The sequence below is a fragment of the Gopherus evgoodei genome, chromosome 1 (assembly GCF_007399415.2).
Source record: "Gopherus evgoodei ecotype Sinaloan lineage chromosome 1, rGopEvg1_v1.p, whole genome shotgun sequence".
Lineage (NCBI taxonomy): Eukaryota > Metazoa > Chordata > Testudines > Testudinidae > Gopherus > Gopherus evgoodei.
In genome coordinates, this window is record NC_044322.1 from 338304255 (window position 1) to 338326572 (window position 22318).

At 40.1% G+C, this 22318-nt stretch overlaps 1 protein-coding gene across 2 annotated transcripts in view; it reads left to right on the plus strand.

Moving 5' to 3' along the window:
* LRRK2 (leucine rich repeat kinase 2) overlaps positions 1-22318 on the plus strand; it is a 111058-nt gene that overhangs the window by 10451 nt on the left and 78289 nt on the right. For both annotated transcript variants that reach the window (XM_030536163.1, XM_030537008.1), the window contains exons 3-7: positions 5240-5346; positions 10120-10208; positions 12136-12270; positions 17472-17606; positions 19147-19278. In XM_030536163.1, coding sequence (XP_030392023.1) covers positions 5240-5346; positions 10120-10208; positions 12136-12270; positions 17472-17606; positions 19147-19278 — 598 coding nt within the window. The remainder of the gene's footprint in view (positions 1-5239; positions 5347-10119; positions 10209-12135; positions 12271-17471; positions 17607-19146; positions 19279-22318) is intronic.

Below are 22318 nucleotides of genomic sequence, written 5' to 3' on the forward strand. Positions count from 1 at the left end.
AGGACAGTGCGGTACAGTAACTCCTCACTTAACTTTGTCCTGGTTAATATCGTTTTGTTATGTTGCTGATCAGTTAGAGACCAGGCTCATTTAAAGTTGCGCAATGCTCCCTTCTAATGTTGTTTGGTAGCCGCCTGCTTTGTCCACTGCTTGCAGAAAGAGCAGCCCGTTGGAGATAGCTGGTGGGGGCTTGGAAGCAGGGTGGACTGGCAGCCCCCCCTCAGCTTCCCCAGGTTCCATGTGTGGCAGACACCCAGCAGGCTGTCAGTTGCTGGGCAGTTCACAGTCATCTTTTCAAAAAGAAAATGAAGGGGAAAATAAAAAAATAAAAGAACATCAATCTTTTCTCAAATTGACTGGGCCTGACTCTAAAAAGCACAGAGCACCAACAGTCTCAGCTTAAGCCAGTGAGAGTAGTGTGCGCTCAGCACATCTGAAAAATCAGGGCCCCAACATATATATTATTGGCAGTTTAAAAAACCCTCTATAATTCAGAAGTATCTTTTAATAGCATAATAGACAAATCAAATAGAAAAAAACCTCAGTAAAATGTTTTCAGTATGTTTTATAATTTAGCCACTGTCAGGTCAGCCGCCTGTTTTGTCCACTGCTTGCAGAAAAAGCAGCCTGTTGGAGCTACCTGGTGGGGGCTTGAAACCAGGGTGGACCGGCAGCCCTCCCTCAGCTCCCCGCTGCCCTATGTTCCCTGGGCAGCAGCTGCCCAGCAGGCTGTCAATTGCCGGCCAGTTCAGCTGGCCCTCCTCCCACTGTCCTGTGCTGCTCCTGCCCTCTACCTTGGAGCTGCTCCTGGGAACCTCCTGTTTGCTGTGCAGGGGGGAAGAGGGGTGCTAATGTCAGGGTGTCCCCCTCCCCCGGCGCCTGTAGCCTATCTCCATAGAGCCGGGAGGGGACAGGGAAGGACAGGACAGAGCTCAGGATGGAGGGAGCTTGCTGGCAGCAGCTGCTGTCTGAACTTGCTTATCTACTTAAAAAGTCAATGTACTTAAAGGGGGGTCAGCGTACTTAAAGGGAAATGCACATCTCTCTTTCACACACATGGTGTATGTCTCTCTCTCTCTCTCTCTCTCTCACACACTCATTCACACCCCCCCCCATGTGTGTGTCTGTCTCTCTGCCATGCTGTGTCTCGTCCCTCCATTCGTGCTGCCTTGTAGAGTGTGAGGCTACATTAACAACAGTGTGTTAACCCTTGAGGGCTCAGCCGAATGTTAGTTCATCATTTAACAGTAATCCATTCCCTGGGAAATATCCCACCCTCTGACTCTGCCACCTCAACCAAGGTTCACAATCCTCATTGCTGTGTGCAGTATTAAATTGTTTGTTTAACATTTATACTGTGTGTGTGTGTGTGTGTGTGTGTGTGTGTGTGTGTGTGTATATATATATATAATTCGTATGGGGAAATTCGATTCACTTAACGTCGTTTCACTTAAAGTAGCATTTTTCAGGAACACAACTACAACGTGAAGCGAGAGGTTACTGTAGATGCTCCATTTTGCTACCGCATGTCTACACTAACAACTGCTTTTCAATGCACAGGTTATTGGATCAGTAGCTCTTTCTGGTTTGTGGCTCTAGAGTGAAAATTATTTGTCTGAGTATGGGCAGTGTTTGGATTGATTAACATATTTCCTTCTGGCTCAGCTTGCCACACAATGGTTTGTTCCTGTATAATCATCTTGTACAAAGTGAACCTCTGCTTCTTAGTAGATCAGTATTGCACATACCAAGGCAAGTTGGGCTACTAATACAGACCTCATAAACTTCTCTACAAACAGTGGGAAAGTTATTGATTTCCAAAAATTAAAAAATAATAATGCCTTAAACAGAACAGATATCATATTTAGTAAGTTCTGGGGTGAGGCTAGAAATGAGGGGGGTCTGGGATGGGGTGAGAGCTCTTGTTGGGGGTGCGGGCTCTGGGGTGGGGCTAGAGATGAGGAATTTGGGGTGTAGAAGGGTGCTCCGGGCTGGGACTGAGGGGTTTAGAGGGCAGGAGGAGGATCAGGGCTGGGATAGGAGGTTGGGGTGTGGGGAGAGGCTCAGGAATGCAGGCTCCAGGTGGCGCTTGCTTCAAGCAACTCCCGGAAGCAGCAACATGTCCCTTTTCCGGCTCCTACGTGGAGATGCGGCCAGATGGCTCTGCACACTGCAGTTCCCAGCCAATGGGAGCCGCAGATGTGGTACTTAGGGTGGGGATAGCATGGGGGGAAGGGCAGAATGCCACTGCTTCCAGGAGCTGTGTGGTGCAACCCAACCCTGCTCCCCAGCTGGAGCACCGGAGTGGGGCTGTGCAGCTGCTTCTGGGAGCCATGTGGATTGGCCCCTGACCCTGCTCTTTAGCTGGAGTGCTGGAGCAGGGTAAGCCCCAGAGTGTGCTCCCCAGTAAGAGCTCAAGGGCCAGATTAAAACAGCTGATGGGCCGGATGTGGGCTGTAGTTTGCCCATCCCTGTATCAGCATATTAGATGCTTGCTTTGGCATTTTTCAGTGTGTACTGTGTCCTTACTGAAAACATTTATCAGTACTTGCTGTTAAAATAATAAATAATTTGGTGTGATACAAATCTAAATTTTATAAGGAAAATGTTTTAGAGAACAAGAAGGGGGAACTAAAAAAACCAAGGCATAAAACTAATTTTTATAATGTTCTACATTTTATAAAGAACGATAGAGTTAGATGAGGGGTGGGAGACTTTTAAAACACGGTCTTTGTTAAGCAATGCAAACACATTTGTTAGTGACCAGTAAACTGTACTTAGTTCAACAGCTGGAAAAGGGAAGACGAGTTTTGAACATGAAAGCCTTATGCTATTTTCTCTTTGTTCTATAACTATATATGGCTTACTGTTACAGACCTCTGACATTATCTTTTGTGACATTTTTTACATTTAAACATAACTCATAATTAAAACAAATTGACATTAACAAATCATCAGTATTTGTTTTTCACAGAACCAGACAATAATTAAAATGATCAGTTTATCTAACACACATTCCATAAGTATTTAAAACAATAATTCTGTCTAGGTAGCCAAAAAGTATCTTTTCTTAGGGCTTTATTGTGGCTTTATGGCACATAGTTGTGTGGTGTGGGAAGTGCATCAGGAGCTCAGGGTGGCATCTTGTCAGATTCAGAAACAACACCTCAGGGAGGCATAGCTTTTATGCCACCTTTTGCAAGAGTGCTGGATTCATTTTTCTCATTCTGTATGGAACGATGGCCTTCTTCTGCCCTCTTCATTCATTTTACAAACGTTAAAACCACTGAGAGTGAGGGTCTTGTGGAGTTCTTGCATTTAGAGGACTACAAGGGACAGATTCTGTGCAATCCCTGCACAGATATGCAAAGGGGAGGGAGGTTCTTGCGCTCTTTCTCTTTTCCACCATCTCCTCCTTCTGAACCTTCTTGCATCTGTTCAGGTCCAGGCACAATCCAGTGTTCTATTCATGGTTGAGCCTTATGTGGAAAGACTGTTCTGAAGGAACCAGTGTTCGTTTGAAAGTGATAACTTAGTTACTGTCCTTTATTAATTTTATTTTTGTCTTGATTATGGAGGATTAGAGACAAAAGTATATGTATCTGGCTATATATATGAATGAGTCCAATTATGGAGTGAATTGGTGTCCTCCAAGTGACCAAATAGCTGAAATGCAAAATCACCCACGACAAATGATACTCTTGCTGTCAGTCTCAGAGGAGAGGCCAAGAACTGAATTTGTATGGAAACCAAACTCTCCACTCATACCAAGAGGTGCTTCCTTTAGGTCAGGGTTATGACACACTTGTTTAAGTGGAGGAGTTCGCATTGTTGTTTTCTATGCCCTTCCTGTTCTGTGGATTAATGGGAGATTTCAGTCTCCAGGGATCACAATGCAGTACCTGTCCTGGACACAAAATTAACATTAAAAATTAAATATAAAAGCCAGACTTATGAATTTTATAATATAATTGCAGATAAGTAACATCTCTTGTTAATACATAGGACCAAATTGTGCTGTGATTTAAATCCCATTTGCATTCTCAATCAAATGTAATATGTTATATGCTGGGGTGCTGGAACGGGGCAGGGCCAGGGGTTTATGGCCCTTCCACTTTTTGCCACTGGCCCTGCCCCTTGGCCCTATCTCCTGGCCAGACCGGCAGCTGTGGGGAGCCACGGATCCTCCAATTGCCCTGGACAGGAGTAGTGATCCCGGGGCTGGGGACACTCGCTGGGGTCTGCTCTCGTGGTCCTCTCGCCCCCCCCTCGGGCAGGTGGGAGGGGCCCTGGCTCCAGCTTCCAGCTTGGCTAGGGGTGGGGCCTCAGGGGAAAGAGGAGGGGCAGGGCCATAGAGGGGGCAGGGGCCCCCGGCCCCCCCCTCATTTTTAGGAAGGCTACACCGTCCATGGTTCTATGGCCTGATATGTGGCATGCAATGTTATATATTTTGAATAGATTCCTAGCTTCCAAGGCCAGAAGGGACCATTGTGATCGTCTGGTCTGACCTCCTGTATAACACATGCCATAGAACTTCCCCAAAGTAATTCCTCAGCATAGCTTTTATAAAAACATCCAATCTTGATTTAAAAAATGTTAGTGATGGCAGAATCCATTACAAATCTTGGTAAATTGTTCCAGTGGTTAATTACTCTTGCCATTAAAAATGTACTCCTTATTTACAGTTGAATTTGTCTAGCTTAAACTTCCAGCCATTGGATTGTATTATACCTTTCTTGGCTAAATTTGAAGAGCCCATTTTAAAATATTTGTTCCCTGTATAGATACTTATAGGCTGTAATCAAGCCGCAAATATACTTTTTCAATATGTGAGCCTACACATCTAAGATCTAGCAAGCTTTCATAATAAACTAGGAACATTTATTAGTGTTTTTTTTCTCCAAGATGAAATGGATAAAATAAGGAATCTTTTTCAAGTTAGGCCTTGGGTATCTTATTCTCTGAGGTATTTCATAATCAAGGAATTTGCATATTATTGAGCAGCTAGATAACTTTTGTGTGTACTCTGCCTTGTCTTGTGTGTGTTCATTGTATCTTGTTTAGATTATTAGGTTTTCAGATCAGGGAATATGTTATGTGAGCTAAATCATTTTTCCTACATACAAGGGGAACGGGAAACTGTGTTTGTTTTAAAGTAGAATCTCTCTTCTTCAGAGAAGGGACACAAGTAAGAGAGTTGACTTGTCTGTTGAAAAATAACTACATTTTTATTTTACAGGTGGGTTGGTTGCTTCTTTGTAAATTAATAGAAGTGTGTCCAGCCACTCTTTGTAACATAACTCCTCAGGATGTTGGAAAGGATTGGGAAGTACTTGGTGTTCATCAGTAAGTACATAAATTTTACAAACAAGTATTGTATGCAAAATGTCTCTTAGAGTTCTTCTAGAAGAAAAAAGTAAGAGAAAAATGTGTTTTCTAACACATTAAATAATTGTTCTAGATTAACTTTTTAACTTGGTTATTACAATTTTATCATATAGTAATGCAGAGAAAAAAATGCACTAGAATTCCATCATAAGACTTATGTGAAGATTGAAAGTTGTTTGGAACAGGATCTAATGGACAGAAAGTAGGACAGCAAAGAGGAAAAAATACTTGTATAAAAAGATTTTTTGGAAGGTAAACCAGTAAATTGCTGTATCATTGATTGCCATTCTCATATTAGAAAACCTCTTTGAAATTAACTTGATCCAGGATTATATGAGGAGCCTATATAGTGATCAGTCTGTTGTGTTTGTGTCAAGTATGTTGTTTAGTAGGTAGGCTAAGACAGTATGTGTTGAACCAGCTGGAGTTGTTAAGTATTTTTCACTCCTAAATATGATGCTTTACTATTTGAAACCTGGAAGGCTTAAAAGCATGAACTGTCACTAGGTTCTCATTTGGCAGGATGTGGAAAGGTCTCTTGGCCGGCCAAAGGCAAATGAAGGGATTTCAGAACCATTCTGACAATATGGGGGCAAACATTTTAGAAGGAGGGTGATATTACAATGTTTGCTAGGTCTTCAAATTCCTTTATTCTTCTCGCCAGCATTTCCTCCTTTTCCCCGGGTTCGTCATCAGCAAACTACTGCATCCCGAGCACTGATCTCATTTAGGTACTATGACGGCCGGGTGATTCCATTCTTAGCATTCAGACTGAAAGAACTATAGTTCTGTGACATCTACATGCTGTTGGCAAATTAGGGCATTTTATGGACTCACCTAGCAGTTACACATATCTTAAGTTGGGAAGAGGATAAAGTTTTGTGGAATTCCACAAGTGAGAACTTGGAAGGTAGAAGTGCAGTCACCTCGTGGTAGAGTTTAAGAGAGGAAGGATCTCTGCCATCTCATGGAGTTTCTATCAGTCTTGCTAGCTCTTTAAGATGGAACAGCAGCATTTAAGCTGTCAAATGCAGCCAAGTGATGCAGTAATATGGGTAGGGAGGTATGTTCCTCATCTATGGTTAAGAAAAGATAGTTCACTAGTGTGGTCAAATCTGTAACTGGGAAGGTCCAATGTCACAGGTCAGGTGAGCACTCTTTCCAATCTTACCCATTTCTTTTTTCAAAAGGGTACCAGGTTGTAGTTAATAAGATCAGTTGTATCAAACTATAGTTTATTATGCAATGGCTGGACTATAATTTTATATGGTAGATGATAGATTGTTTATATAGTTAATCGTAGATGTTGACTCTGTGGGTGCCCTGGGGCTGGAGCACGCATGGGGGAAAAATAGTGGGTGCTCAGTACCCACCAGCTACAGCTGTTCGTGGTGCCGCCGATTAGCTGTTTGATGGCTGTGGAAGAGGCTTGTGGGAGGGAAGAGAGCAGCGAGCAGGGAGTGGGTGGGGGCCTCAGGGAGCAGGGATGGGAAGAGGTGGAGTGAGGGAGGGACTTCAGGGAAGGAGACGGAGTTGGAGTGGGAAGAGACAGAGTGAGAATGGGGCATTGGAGGAAGGGGAGGAGTGGAGTGGGGCTTTGGGGTGGAGAACCACTGGGAAAAAAATAAGTCACTGTCTATGGAGTCTGTGCCTTTAAGGAGGCATTGGCAGTTTTTGTTTGTAACAATACCAGGTGCTCAAGTCAAGAAGGACAATGACTGAACCCATGTGGTATAGTTCAGGTTTCTTTAGTATTTTAAAGACTCCTTGTTGAGTGAATGGGCCAAATTCTAAGAGGAGTGGTATAATAGTGGCAGTAAATACTGTCATTCGTTCTTGGTCTCCAGAGAGCTGATCCCTATTCTCGTGATCTAGTCACACAAGCCTCCCAAGGGTCCACATAATAATGACAATAGAAGCAAAGTTCCTATCTAGGCACAATCTGTTTCCTAGCATGAGCAGTAGGGCATGCTGCTGACAACACCAAACATTATTTCTTACCACTATAAATACTTTGGCAAATTCTGCACAGTCCTATCTGAAAGCATGACTAGCGAAAGTAGGATTTGGTAAGGAGCTAAGCTTAGCAAGCCTAGCATCTTTTCTCGTCAGTGCTGAAGACAGAGCAAATCAGTTGTTATATTTAGAGCTCTTTGTAGAAGTGTCTGGTATGTACCGTAGTGCGGTTGCATTACATCAAGTGCCTGATGGTTGCAGAGGGGCAGTATGCAAGTAGGCTAGAGATAAAAACATAATTTATATACAGTTGGTTTATAGTGTAAGATGATATGCCTTTGTGTATTTTTGGAAAACAGAAATTTTAAGTTAGAAATATTGACATAGATTGTTAGTGCTCTGGGGCAGGGACTGTCTTTTTACTCTGTATTTGTACAGCACCTTGCACAATGGGTCCTGATCCATTATAAGGTCTGGTACCTGCTACAGTATGACAAATGAATAATTATAATAATTAATTTGACTAATTGGTTCACAACACTTTCTGGCTCAACTAAGGTATATTAACTGTTACAAAAAACAACGTAGCAAATGAAGTAACTTTTCACGTCTTGACTGATACATTGATAAGTAGTTTATATAACAACTCTCAAAAAGAAAAAAATAAGGAAATTCTCTCAGCATATCTGCTCATAAAATTTTTGCCACAACTTTTGTAATCTTTAACAATAAGTTGGTCATACAGTAAATGAGGTGAAAGTGTTTAACTTCCTCTCTTTCAATTACTTTTGAGATGGGAGGATGTGTGGAGAATTTCTTTGTGCATTGCTCAATCTTTTGGTCTTAATAACCGTGCCCCATTCTGTGTTTGTTTTGTGCGGCACTATACTGAGCCAACTCATGTCTTTAGAATGTAGGTACTTCAGAGCTGAGATTTATTGTTTGGCACTGCTTACCTCCTGTGAAATGTCCCGAACACACAGGGCCAAACCTAATCTCCATTTCCCTTCATGAACTAGAGCTGGTGAGGGTCTGCTGTGCAAAGGAGAGGTTTGGATTTCAGGAGGCTGAGCAGAGTCATATGGGCCAACTCTGGGTTCTCCTTGCATTCAAGGTGTGGGACATATATGGACAAGGGAGAAATTGGACAAAAGGATGTGTCTTTCCTCCACAATGGGGTGCATTAGGGATGTTCAGGACTATGGTACTTCAGGCACTGGGTTGAAGTATCCTCTGGTAAGTCTGTGGAGCTCCTCTACAAGTTTGAAGGGAGAAGATTTTCCTTCCTTCCCTCCAACCATCTCCCCAGCTTTCAGCCCAACTAAGAATTTGTCCGAGGTCTCTGTCCCAGTGTAAAGGAGCTGTATAAGTCCTTATGCCCCTCTTAAGCTCGACAGAAGAGATCAATGAATAATGTTGCAAGTGCAGTGAGACATCTTTTCTCATGAATATCAAGACTATCTTTAACTGAATCTTGATTTCCACTGTTAAGAATGACCCAAATAGTGCGCTTGATCCAAGTTTAAATTTCTGTATCCATAGGTTATGCAGTGGTCACCTGGAGCCTACAAGGGCCTGGTTTTTGTTGGATTTGTGATGGGTCAAGACAGTATCTCAATTCACTGCACTTTGGTACACAAATCCAATATATATAGTAGCTGCTTTCAGATGTATGCTACTGACGTAGAACATAGCCAAGATAGAAAATTCACTTTATAAATAACACTACTACACGTATTACTTTGCTGTGTGATATGAAGGGTTGTAAACTGTGGCTGAAGACACCCTGAACTTATGAGATAGTACCTGCTCTGCTGCTAGCTCATCCTTGGCTTCTAGACCATTGCGGTACCACTCTGTTGGATTGGGACTCTGGCTGAAAGAGATGGGTCTGGAGAAAGGGGCAGGAAAAGCTGGGAACCGGATAATCTCCCCCAGCATATTCCTCTGGGACCCTGTGATTTCCAGGGAAAAATGTGTCCAGAAGTCACTGTGGGTTGAACCATGCTGCAAATCATACTATGGTGAGGGAGAGGGAAGACCAGTGAGCTGTGCACAGGCTTTGGGACTCCGTACCAGTATGCCTGTCCTCCAGGGAGTCTAAAGATGGATATTGAGGGACCATTTGTTCTAGGCAGGCTGGTGAACTCCTTTCTCCCAGGTGGGACAGTTGTGAGGGAACTTTGTTTGGAGGAAATTTGTGAGGAAAATTTATTTTTTCCTAAGTTGCTCTGCAGGTAAACCCAGCAGCAGGCGGCCTATTATCTTCCTTGGTAAAATATCTTTTATGTATACATTGGTATGACTTGCATCCCTGTTTTCTTTTTACCATTTTACTCCCATAGGGCCAAATTCTGCTCTCATGTATATACGTCCCCATTGACTTCAGTGGGAATTGTGTATGTGTATCTAATGACAGAAGTTGTTCCTCAGCAGTTAGTGATTTACAAGGATCTTTTTATCTCGTTCCATTTTTGTTATATACTTGTCTATCATTACATCTCTCTTTTTCTTTTTTTAAAAGATGTACAGTCTCGGTAAACAAAGTATAATATATAAAAATAAAATATCGAAAACTAGTTATGGTCATTGATGGCTTAAAAAGCCAAACTGACAAAGGTATAAAATTTCTTTGAGTCAGAGCTAAAAATGACTTTAAAAAGTTTTCCCTAGGTTAAAAAATTCTATTTCTTCAAGCAAGTGTTTGCTGTATATCTGTATTTGATATATTTTGAACTAACATTTGATTAGTCTTAATTTTTTTTTCCGTTTTAGGCATATCCTTAAAATGCTTGCTATCCACAACGCAAACAGAAACCTCTTGATAATAGGACTCAAGGCACTAAATCAACTACTCTCTTCAGGTATTATGCATTTTACTTTCCTAATTGGTAAGATATTTTTAATTGTAGACTATAATATAATATGGGTTATTCGACACATTGGGCCTGATTCTTCTCTGCCATGCACCTCTGTGCAAAGTAGGAGTAAATGCTACAAAATTGTAATGGTAGTATTTTGCACCTACTTTGCACAGGTGTATATAACTCTACTGGCTGCAAGGCAATGGAGAATGTAGACTTTCATTTTTGTTCAGAACCATTAGCATAGTAACAGATGCTTGCTGAGTAGTTAAGTAATTTTTCTTACTAAATGGAAGGGCAAGTTTAACTGATTCTGACATCTTTCCATTTGTAATAGCTAGTATTTCTGAAAAGATCAGATTCTCTCAGAGACACAGTAATTTCTATCATTCTGCTCACTAACGACCAGATCCTGCTACATCCTGAAAGCTTCCTGTGAGATGCTGAACTCTTTGAACTCCCACTGAAATTAATGGGTGTTCCCAAGGGTTATATTCTGCCACCTTTACTCTCACTGAGTAATATTTTACTTTACATATACAGTAGAACCTCAGTTTTATGAACACCTCTCTTACAAACAGTCTGTTATAGGAGCCATTTTTCCCAATGAAAAAAATCACATAATGAAAGTGACATTGTTGATGAACAAGTCAACATCCCTTCACATTCTGTTGTCTTCCTTGCATTGGAAATAACTTTTCAGTGGTTTGAAGAACAAGAAGAAATCAGTGCAATGCATCATACTGCAAGTTAGGCACCGTACTTACTGTAGTTTTGAGATGTTCAGTTTTATGCATTTTTCAATTTTATGAATTCCTCAGTCCCCAATTAGTTCATAAATTAGAGGTTCCACTGTAGTGAGGACTATGGGCTTGATCCAAAGCCTTTTGAGGCCAGTGGGAGTCAATCCATTGAGTTTAACAAGTTTTAGGTCAGGCCCTATTTGCAGACCAAGGTATTTCTCAATATGAACAATAATGATGGCAAAATATGGCCATTAATGAATGACTACTGCTAGCAGTTTTCCCTCAGTCTCATATGTCACAATGCTCCTAAGCTATCAACTAGTTATTCTATCATAGGTTATTTCTTACTGATACTGTTCCTCCCAGCGATATAGTAGATGTAATTGATTAATCAAACTTTACCCTTATATAATGTGTGTGTATACTTTAATTATACTCCAGTTAGAACGCCTGGCTGAGGAGAATGCAGAGCTGTAGGACTATATATTCTATATATAGTATAGGTTCTAAATAGAACAGAATAGTTGCAACTGAAATACTATGCATAATGAATCATACTTTTCATTAACACAACCTTGAAAAATTGTCATGAATAAATATTAGTCCAACAAAAAATACACCCTTCCCATGAAAATGATTATCATGAAAGAACCTAATGATATTTTACTCATCCATTAGAAAAATTACTTGCCATAGGTGAGTGGTTGCGTGGAGTTTTGCATGGCTGTTTTAACCCTGGCCTTCTGATGGGTTGTTTTATATGATCACCTATTTACTAGACACTTCCACCAATAGACAGAGTTTATCATAGGCTTTTAAAGAATCCATGTTAATTTAAAACAAAATGGGTTCAAGACGTAGAAAATGACGTTAGCATTTTTTATTCTTTATAATATAAGCAATTGGCCTGATGCTTCAGTCCTTATACAGGCAATGGTTCCATTGGGAGTTTTGCCTGCAGAGGAACTGAAGGATTGGGCCTAGTGACAGCAGGTGACTCTGGGAATCCCATATTTGCTCTACCAACACATGGATTTGACCCATCGTAGTGAAGAACAAAACTAGCACTTTTAAAGACAGTATGAAATAATTTGTAATCAAGTTCTGTGCTTCAGATAGAAATGGTCAATGTAGCTTAGTACAGAATGTAATCACATCTCATTTTCTCTTCTGCTGTATAGATATAATTACAATTATGCTCTTGGATGAAGAGACAGATGTATTTTTGTTGGTGTTTGATGCTATGCAAACCTTCCCAAACAATGAAGAAATCCAGCAATATGGTTGTAAAACTTTGCACATGCTTTTTAAGAAAGGTATTTATATTTTGCGAAGTTTATCAAGAGGAAATGATTTGGGAATAAACTAAAGATGACTACCTGGCTGCAAAAATACATGCTATGAGTTCTGAACTGTGTTATATTTTTATATAGTAAAGAAAGGATCACACCTCAGTTGATTGGGTCAATCAATACAAAACCCAACTTTCAAGATCATACAAGAAAATACTCCATTGACTTTAGTGCTGTTAAAAAGATAAAAGTCAGTGCAATGTCCATGTGTAAATGTTTTCAGTTCAAAATAGTTGTGATTCTGATTATTTATGTTTCTAAAATTGCAAAAGTTTTGAAGACTTTCACATTTACTGTATAATCATTTATTTTAATGTATTCAAAAAAAGAAAATCTTTATGTAATGAAAACCTGCAAAATAGTTTTTACTTGCCATAGCTGGTTTTGATAGATCATGATATTATTAAAGCAGGTCTTGAATCAAAATGAAACATCTTGTTTTAAAGTTAATTTTGAGAAATGCAACACCCTTACTGAGCCCACAACTATTTTTGCTCACAGGGCTGGCCCACAACATTTTGGCATCTGAGGCGGGGAGCTCAAATGACACCTCCTCGCTTGGGCCAAAACTTTGAAGGTCTCAGTTCTGCCTTCCTCCTGTTCTATTCCTCTCATAGTACTGCTCTGCTACCTACCCCAATAAAGGAGAACTAACAACTTAAAATGCCTTGTTCAAAAATTTTAAGTAACACTTGACTTTCAAACACCTGAACAGCAAATGTAGCTTTTCTTATCGGCATAGTAAACACTGGCATTTTTATCTGTTTGAATAATCAAAGTGGTGCTTTCCATGCCTTCTTAGTTGCAAAGATTTGAACTGCTTCCTGAAGGTCCACAGTCTGGGCCAGTTCATGTTCTATTGAGATGGTTGCAAGGCTAACAGACTTCTCCTGTGTTATTATGGAGTGTAAATGTGTTTTTATTAACTTGAGCTTGGAGAAGCTGTGTTCTTGACTGGCAACTGTTACAGGAAGTGTTAGACGTATGCGCAGAGCAACAAAAGCATTTGAAAAGAGGGCGGTCATCTTCTTTGTGCACATATATTCCAGAACAGCCGTTGGAGTTGATCCTGCTGAAATGTATCTTGAAAGGGCTTACAGTTCATCCCCCAAATCACTCTTATCCGTATCCTGCGTGTCATCATGTGTCAACACTGCCTCTAGCCCCCTGCATTGCTGGTGTAGGTCTTCTTCAGGTATAGTGAGAAGTTTTGGAATGTCATAGAACATCCCAAATATATTGCTGTGTTCCTTGAGCTACATGAAATGTTCTTCAACTGACTGTATTGCACAATCTAGCACCTGGTTAAAGAATTCAACTTTGAATTGTTGTTTGGGGTCTCTTAGGGGATTATCCCATGCCTCGTAATCAAAATGTCGTCTTCAGTGACTTGTATTCTTGAATGGGTGGAAAAATAGTTTGTGTGAAGTTCCTCTGCCAACTTCTGTGCACTCTTCAGAAAATTTTGAAATCCCTCATCTGACAGGTAAGACTGTACATATGACTTTGCTTTGTCCAGTTGGTCCATTGCTCCAGATATAGCAAGGTCAACGCCTTAGAGTCTCTTGCTTACAACATTTATTTGAGACAGTATGTCATGCCACAACACTAAGCCACACAGAAATTTGAAGTTATGTATGTTTCTGGTGATTCCATTTTCCTCTGCCATTGTTCTCCCATGAACAGTTCCTTTCATAGCATTATCCTCCATATTGGCAAGTACGGCATCATCTATCTTCCCAATTTGGTGTTTGATAGGCTTTATCGCCTCCACTCGACTTTCCCATCGTGTGGCGCTCAGGGGTTTCAGTATCAGAGAGGATGTTCCCAGATGTTGCTTCAAAATCTGCCATCGCTGAGTTGATGCAAAGAGAAATACATAGATGCTTTGAATTACATTAAAAAATTCAGCAGCATCACTAGAAGCTGAGGTTGCATCACTGACCACCAAGTTCAATGAATGAGAACTGCATGGGACAAAAAAAGCTCGAGGGTTTAACTCTCAGATCCATTTCAGCACTCCTCTGTTCTTTTCTCTCGTGTTGGCACCATTATCATAGCCCTGACCTCTCATGTCAGCTATCGCAATTCCCATATCTTCCATCTTTTTAAGAAGCACATTTGTCATACCAGCTCCTGTAGTATCATCAATGTAATGCATTCTAGAAAATGCTCTCTGACAGTCACCATTACAGGGACATTTTCACTAGGTTCTGTTGTTGTTATAAAATGCACCATTAAAGTCATTTGTTCCATATGGCTGATGTCAGGTGTGCAGTCCAGAATAACAGAGTAATATCTTGCTGACTTCAGATTTGCCACAATCTTCTATTTGACTTTTGTTGTCAGTAACTATGTGATCTCATTTTGAATGTTTTTTCCAAGGTAGTGATGTGTGTACATTTCTTAGGTGATGACTCTTCTTAGGTGCTCCTGGAGTACAGCATCAAACTCATCCATCAGCTCCACCATTTTAAGGGAGTTTCCATTGTTTGGCACATACAGCTGATCTGAAGTGCCACACAGTGCTAGGTTTTGGGTAACAAGCATTCTCACAATGGCAATGAGCCTTTTCAGAACACTTTGCCAGTAAAGAGATTCTGAGGCAATCTTCTCTTGATGCTGATCATCTATGGTGGCCTTTAACCTCAGTCTCATCTCAAGCTCTTTCCACCTATGGAATGCTCTCTGGTGATTTGCTGCCTTCTCATGGCATGCCAGATTTCTAGCCAGATTTTTTCAGTCCTTTATTCCTGTAGAATCCGATGTAGCTGGAACATTAGACCTGGAAGAGTTTGCAACAAAAACAGTATGCAGCATTCTGGGTTTTTGAGTACATAAGCCTTGGCATCTCCACTTCATCACCATTGGGGATTTCACGCCAGTAATATGTTGGATGGAAACTTCTATTTTCATTGCCTTTGGGGAACATGAAGTTTTTCACTTGCTGTGGCCCATGCAATACAAGGAAATCCCTCAGGCTACTGTTCAAATGGGTCCACAGTCCTGGATCATCTAGACTTAAGGAACTAAACTCAGCAGCAGCTGTTTCTTGCGCCTCCACCACACTCTTCTCTGATCTACACTTTTCTTCAGGAATGTGCATGGTTACATCCATTTGAGATGGAGATATGTATGCTACAGTAGCTGCTAGGTCACCTGCACTCTGACTAACTGGAAGATTAGGCATCTCCTCACCACTCACATCCTCACTGGGGCTGGAAGGCTCACCATGAAGATTTGTCTCATGTATCTCAGGAGCGCTCCTTCCTGCTTAGATCGAAAAGCTTCCTTTGCTTGCTTTCTTTTTCTGAATGCTGCTAGAGCAGGGGCCGGAAGAGGTGGGGCTGGGGCGGAGCAGGAGTGGGGGAAGAGCCGGAGCAGGGGCTGGAGCTGCACGCAGCTGCGCAGTGCACCAGGAAATTTGATGCCCCAAGTTTCCTGGTGCCCTACGCAGCGGCGTACTTTGTATGGGTAAGGACGGCCCGGCATAAGAGGCTTCGCCTCCTCTCTCCCTGCAGCTCCTGCTGCTTTCTATTATTCCCTCTCACTTTTTTCCTGCCTGCCTATTATGTCTCTTGTACCCTCCTTCCTTCAGCACAGCACTCCACTATCTCTGTGCATCTAGAGCAGAGAGAATACATATGCACCAGCAGCAGACACAATTTTCTACACTCTGGGTCCGAGTGGCTCCCCCCCAGTCTGGCACCTGAGGCGACTGCCTCAGTTCACTTTATAGTAAGGCCAGCCCTGTCTGCTCAACACCTATAAATAAATCTTCACTCCTCCGCTTCTGCCAGAACATATATAAAAATATCAGACTATTATTCATCTCTCCACCATTCATATGTCACTGTCTTCTAAGCTAATAGGAACAATGACTATATTTTCACATGTTCTTGTACAAATCTAGCACAATAATCTCAGTTTTGATCATGGTTTCTGGTGACAAGGAAGTATAAGTTTTAAATTAATATTAATGTCATACATGTAGTTGTATTGATGTAATATATGTAATTATTTCAGTTTTTTTTCTTGGATTTGATCATTTTCTTTATAATCACTATTATATTTGTTTGGACTAAATTCTTTGTTCCTTTATCAAACAAAATTCCCACTGAATTTTGTTATCAGTTCAACGTGGGAAAAAATAAGTGACTGATAGGATTTGGCCACATGACTGTATAGACTGTAATAGTGCAGACCACATGCTCCATTCGTTTGATATGCTGCTGCAGACAATTTTGTGTTAGAGTTAATGTTTTCTTGCACTTTTACTCATTTAAATTGGATTATCCATTTATGCAGATATAATGTCCTAAAACAACAACCAACATTTTAATGCAATGTTCACTAGTAAGAAGCTCTAGGACATAATTAATACACTATATTCCAAGATATGCTTAATACATGACATGGACAATGGCAAAGACCTACAAAATTAGTAAAAGATATGACATTATACCAGTGCTCATTCTAAAAATAAATAGAATGTGTAATGTCCACACAACTTTAGGGTTTGATCCTCTTTGTAAATACTTTTATTTTCTATTAGAGCTCTCAACTATAAAACCATATTGTGGCATTGATTTTTAAGCAGTCTTCATCACTGGTTTTAATAGTGTTCTGCTTAAAATTCAATGATATGAAATAACTCCTAATTTTAATGTATGAAGGAAATTATCAGTCTTTACACTGCATCTCAACCATATGCTAAAAGAGAAACTGATCAAGTTTGTTAATCCATTTATGTCTACAGTACCTCTTACGTTGGCAATATTTATGTCTCTCAGGAGGATGGGTTTTTATGCCGATAGGAGAGTTCTCTCCTGTTGGCATCTTCCACCCACCCCAACAGCACACTGCAGTGGTGCAGCTACAGCTTGACCTTAAGATCTTTTACTTATGTAAGCAACAGAGCAGTCAATTGATAGAAAGCAGGTCTTATGGTTCCCATTTACTTTGTTATTGTATCATAAAGGTTCTAGACCAAAGGAAGACAACGCTGACAAGTCTTAAATTATTGAAAGGATTTTGGTGTCTAGGATGCAAAAGGAATAAAATAAATATCAGAAAACTTTGTAAAAAAATGTTTTTAATTAATACCAAGCTGTACAGATATATTATTTCCTTAAAACATACTATATCTCTGTTTTTCAATTTAGTTCCAGAAGAGCAGCTGATTGAATTTGTTGAAAGCAAAGATCACATGATTATACTGAATGTGTTAAAACAGTTTCAGGAAAAAGAAGATGTTGTACTTCCAGCACTTTATTCCTTACATTCATTAGCTGGTCCATGTAAGTGCATTACTGTAGCATTTGGGGCTATCAGTCTTTTCAAATCACTCACACTAGGACATTCAGTTCTGAAATGCTCTCTGTAGTGCTTCATGAATTCCCAGAGTAGTTCAAAGGAAAGCCATAGGCATTGGTGCACTGGATGGCTTTTGGCATCTGAGGAGGTCCGGTGTAGGTGGCTGAGTAAATCTGCTTTTGCAGAAGGTGGGAGACTAGAATGTGAGAGCAGCCTTGAATCCCTCTGTGCCCACCCAGTCCTGGACAGCTGTTGGCACTTTACAGGCTTAGAACTGCTCGATTGTGCCATTATTTAAGATCCACTCTATTTTTGTTCTTCTTTAGGTGGAAACTTCCAATAGCCTTTTTTGTATATTTGGGCTACTCTTATCATTAATTATTTGTGAAGTGTATAGAATACTGTTTGTTGAACACAAGTTTAGTTTGTCATAATTGAGAATTCAGAAAAGTAAGCACTTGGAAAAATAAAGGAGGTTTCTCAGCTGCTAACATTGACATTGATTAAACATTGTGATTATTGAAACAGAATATGTGGCCTCCTTTTACTCTGAAATAAGCTGCTTCAGAATTCTTACCAGCTCAGTTGGACCCTCCCGCCTTGTGGAGTCCCACAGCTTGGACTCCAACCCAAACACGAATGTCTACATAGCTATTTTGCAGCCCAAGCCCAAGTCTGCTGATCCTGGCCAACTGGGGGTATCTAATTGCTAGTTAAACATACCCTGATTTTAATAGAGGTGGACCTGCTTTTTTGTCCCCATTTCTATTAGAAGATGATCTGCTCAGCCTCTTTCACTAATCCTTAATAAGATTTTTTTATTGTTGTTTGCTATATACTACTTCCACTTTAAACTAAGTGTAGAAATATTTGTAATTAAAACCTGCACTTTGGCACATCATTCAAAAACCCAGAAGCATACCTCAGCAGAACACTTCTAAGCATTCTCTATCTATTGAATGGGCAGAGCTAACAGCCAAAATAAGTGATGTTAACTTGCCTACAAAAAGGAGAGGAGATTAGAATTACAATGGTTAGAGCAGGGTGTTACGGGTCAACATTTCTTGGTTGTATTCCAGGCCCTGCCACTGAACTGATGTACCGTATATCCTTGAGCGAATCACTTAAATACTGTATACTTCTGTTTACTCATCTGCAAAATGTGCAAAGAAATATTTACCTACCTGTTTACAGATTAATTAATATTTGTAAAGCACCTGGAGATCTCTTTATGAAAGGTGCTATATGAGTAAAAGGTGTCATTTCTGTTAAATATGGCTAAATATATAATGGAAACAGATCAGTAACAATTCACACTATAAGTGACTCTAAGTTGAAGTAAAACAGCATTTGTAGGTATAGGTGTTAATATCTTTCATTGTGGAGATAAGCAGAAATAATAAAAATTGTCACAATGGTTAAAACCAAGGTAGAGATCCAGTTTTTGAAATACATGTATGTATTCAAGCCCTATCATTTAATTTTTCTTATTTAAGAAGCATAACAATGTTTTTTTTACTTTAGCCAGCAATGTTGAAGTGCTCATGTCTGGAAATGTTAGATGTTACAATGTCATAGTGGAAATGATGAAAACATTCCCTAACAGTGAACCAATTCAGGAAGTGAGTTGCTGTTTGTTGCACAAGCTTACACTGGGTAAGTTCATGAAATAGTATTTTACACTGAAATTTTTCATTGTTTGCTTACTTCTTTAACAGCTGACAGTGTTGCTAGTGACAAAATTGCACCACCAGTTAACTTTTAAAGTAGAACTAGATTAATGTTTTATATCTAGCCAGACAAATAGCGAATGTATTTGTATTGTGGTAGCTCCTGAGGCCCTAGTCATGTAGACTTGATGCTGTACCAATACAGAACAAAGACAGCCTCTTCCTTGAAAATCTTAGTTTAAGTACACGCCAAGAGAGAGGAGAGAAATACAACAAACAGACAGGAGAAGCACAAGGCAACGACACCTATGTGTGCATAGTATCAAAGCCTTCTTTTTAGAGTTATTACGGCATGGAAGATATTTCCTTCTAGGATTTCATATTTGAGGTGCTGATGCTGAGTACTTGAGAAACAACTGATGGTTCTATATTTTTTTGTAAAAAGTGTCCTCTGGGATCTCATTTATCCTCCTTATAGTGCTCCCAAAGATCCACATCACAATAACCCTCCTTCTGGCCAAGGAAAGTTGGACATGGTTGCTTCTGGATCGTAGAAATGCTTCCTTGTTGACTGAGGTTAATTAAGAGCAAAACAAGGTGCTCCTCCACCCTCACAACAGACATTGTGTTATAGTCTTTGCAGCCCCTGCTTGCCTGAGAAGTTTGATTGAAAGTTTAGGACCTGGATTTGAATCTCTTGAATTGTACGGCTGCTTCTAGAGTGTCAGTCTGACCAGTTGATATTTTACTTTTGGTTATGCCTGGTATAACTCACAGTCAAGTTAAATCTTGCTCTGTCTCATCTATAATTTTTATGTTTAAATTAGAATAACGGTGAAAGCTTGCAAATTCAATAGCTCATGTTCAACTGTGACAAGACAGGTTTCAGAGTTGTAGCTGTGTTAGCCTGTATCAGAAAAAATAATGAGGAGTACTTGTGGCACCATAGAGATAACAAATTTATTTGGGCATAAGCTTTCGTGGGCCAAAACCCACTTCATCAGATGCATGGATTGGAAAATACAGGTAAGGCAACTCCTATCTTTTCATGTACTATGTATATATATTTTTCTACTGTATTTTCCAATCCATGCATCTGATGAAGTGGGTTTTAGTCCATGAAAGCTTATGCCCAAATAAATTTGTTAGTCTCTAAGGTGTGACGAGATAGAATCACCACTTTTGCTGGTCTGAAGATGATCTGGTAATTTAAAGGCATTTACAGTACAAAATATGTTTATGTGTCACATTCATACTTTTAGATGAGCCTCTGGAGAGAGGCTCTCAAATTGTTTTATACCTAAGCACCTGAATGCCTGTAAGCTACATAAAGAAATGCAGCAAGAAACAGCTATTTAACAGAACAGGGCACCGCTACATAACTACATATCCATTTACAAAGGAAATTAAGTTAGATATTTCAGAATGATGCAGATGCTTTTTTTTAAGTGCTTTTTTGAATTTGAGCCATAGAGCTCAATCATGCAAGATGCTGATCCTGTTTGTCTCCTATTGAAAGCAATAGAAATTTGAGGGTGCTCAACCCCTTGCAGGATCAACTCTATAGTGAATTGGAGTAAGCAAGGTTAGCTTCCTGTTGTGTGTCAGAAAAGCACCATCAAACCACAAGTATGCTCTTCAGTTTTGCATTTCATCTGAAAGGCTAGAGAAAACAGTTATTCCTTTTAAAACTTTGATTTTTTTTTTCTGTCACGTTGGTAGAGTGATTCAACTCTCTTTTAATTAAGAATTACTAAACAAAATTAAATATCCGATACAATAGATGTAACTGGCAGAATATGTTTAATGAAGTAGTTACTCCTAAAATAAGATTTATGTGTAGTATTTATTTTCCTTGAGGAGGATAGGGAAATTTGGTTTTTATTTGTTTATTCTTTGCAGTATTCCTTACTTTGAACCTGTGGCAGGAAATGCTGCGCGTACCATAGTAAATGTTTCTTTTTAGAGATGCTCATTATATATACAGCAAAGATATTTATCTACCTACTGTTTCAAAATATGTAAACTTTTTTTTTTTATAAACTCCTTTTTTTTTTTTTAATATAGTTAGAAGCTTTTGCTAATCCCTGATCTATTTTGTGTGGCGAGATCTCTGTTTCGGAATATAGGTCAAAACAGTTAAATAGCTTCCCTTACAGGGTCAGTCAAGTGTCAGTGCAGAAATCAAAGTTCAGGTCTGTACTTTGGTCAGGATATGTCTACACTGGAAACTTCAAAGCACTACCATGGGAATGCTCCCATGACAGCGCTTTGAAATGTGAGCGTGGTCACACGCGAGCGCTGGGAGACAGCTCTCCCAGCGCTCCTGGTAATCCATCTCCACGAGGGGATTAGCTCTGAGCACTGGGAGCATGGCTCCCAGCGCTCGGAGCCCATCTACACTAGCGCTTTAAAATGCTCATACTTGCTGTTACTACCACCCTGAACCAGCAAGTTAGAGCTCTGTAAAATGTAAGTGTAGACAAGCCCATAGTCATTTGAAGGCAGGAATAGCTTGGAAAGAATGCAGTGGCTGCAAACTCTGCCTTTTGACAGAGGTGAGCACTTCATTTTGCTCTTCATTAACACCTCCTGTAGCTACCTAAAGGAATGGTGTTTATAGACGCTAGAGAGTCACATCCAGCAAGTCTCATCTGAAGGTAGGTAAAATCCTCTTTGAAGGATTCAGTGGAATATAGAGGTGTCATAAACAGATAGTTAAGGGTTAATGTCTCTTTTACCTGTAACGGGTTACAAACAGTGAACCTGGAACACCTGACCAGAGGACCAGTCAGGAGACAAGATACTTTCAAATCTCGGTGGAGGGAAGTCTTTGTTTGTGTGTTTTCTTTGTCTGTTGTTCTCTCTGGGTTCTGAGAGTAACCAGATGTACCTACAAGCTCTCTAATTTTCTGTTCAAATAGTGAGTATAAGTACCACAGGCGGTTTAGTCTTTTTGTTTGTTTTCTTTATTTGCAAATGTGTATTTTGCTGGAATGATTTTAATGTGTATTTGTGCTGGGGGG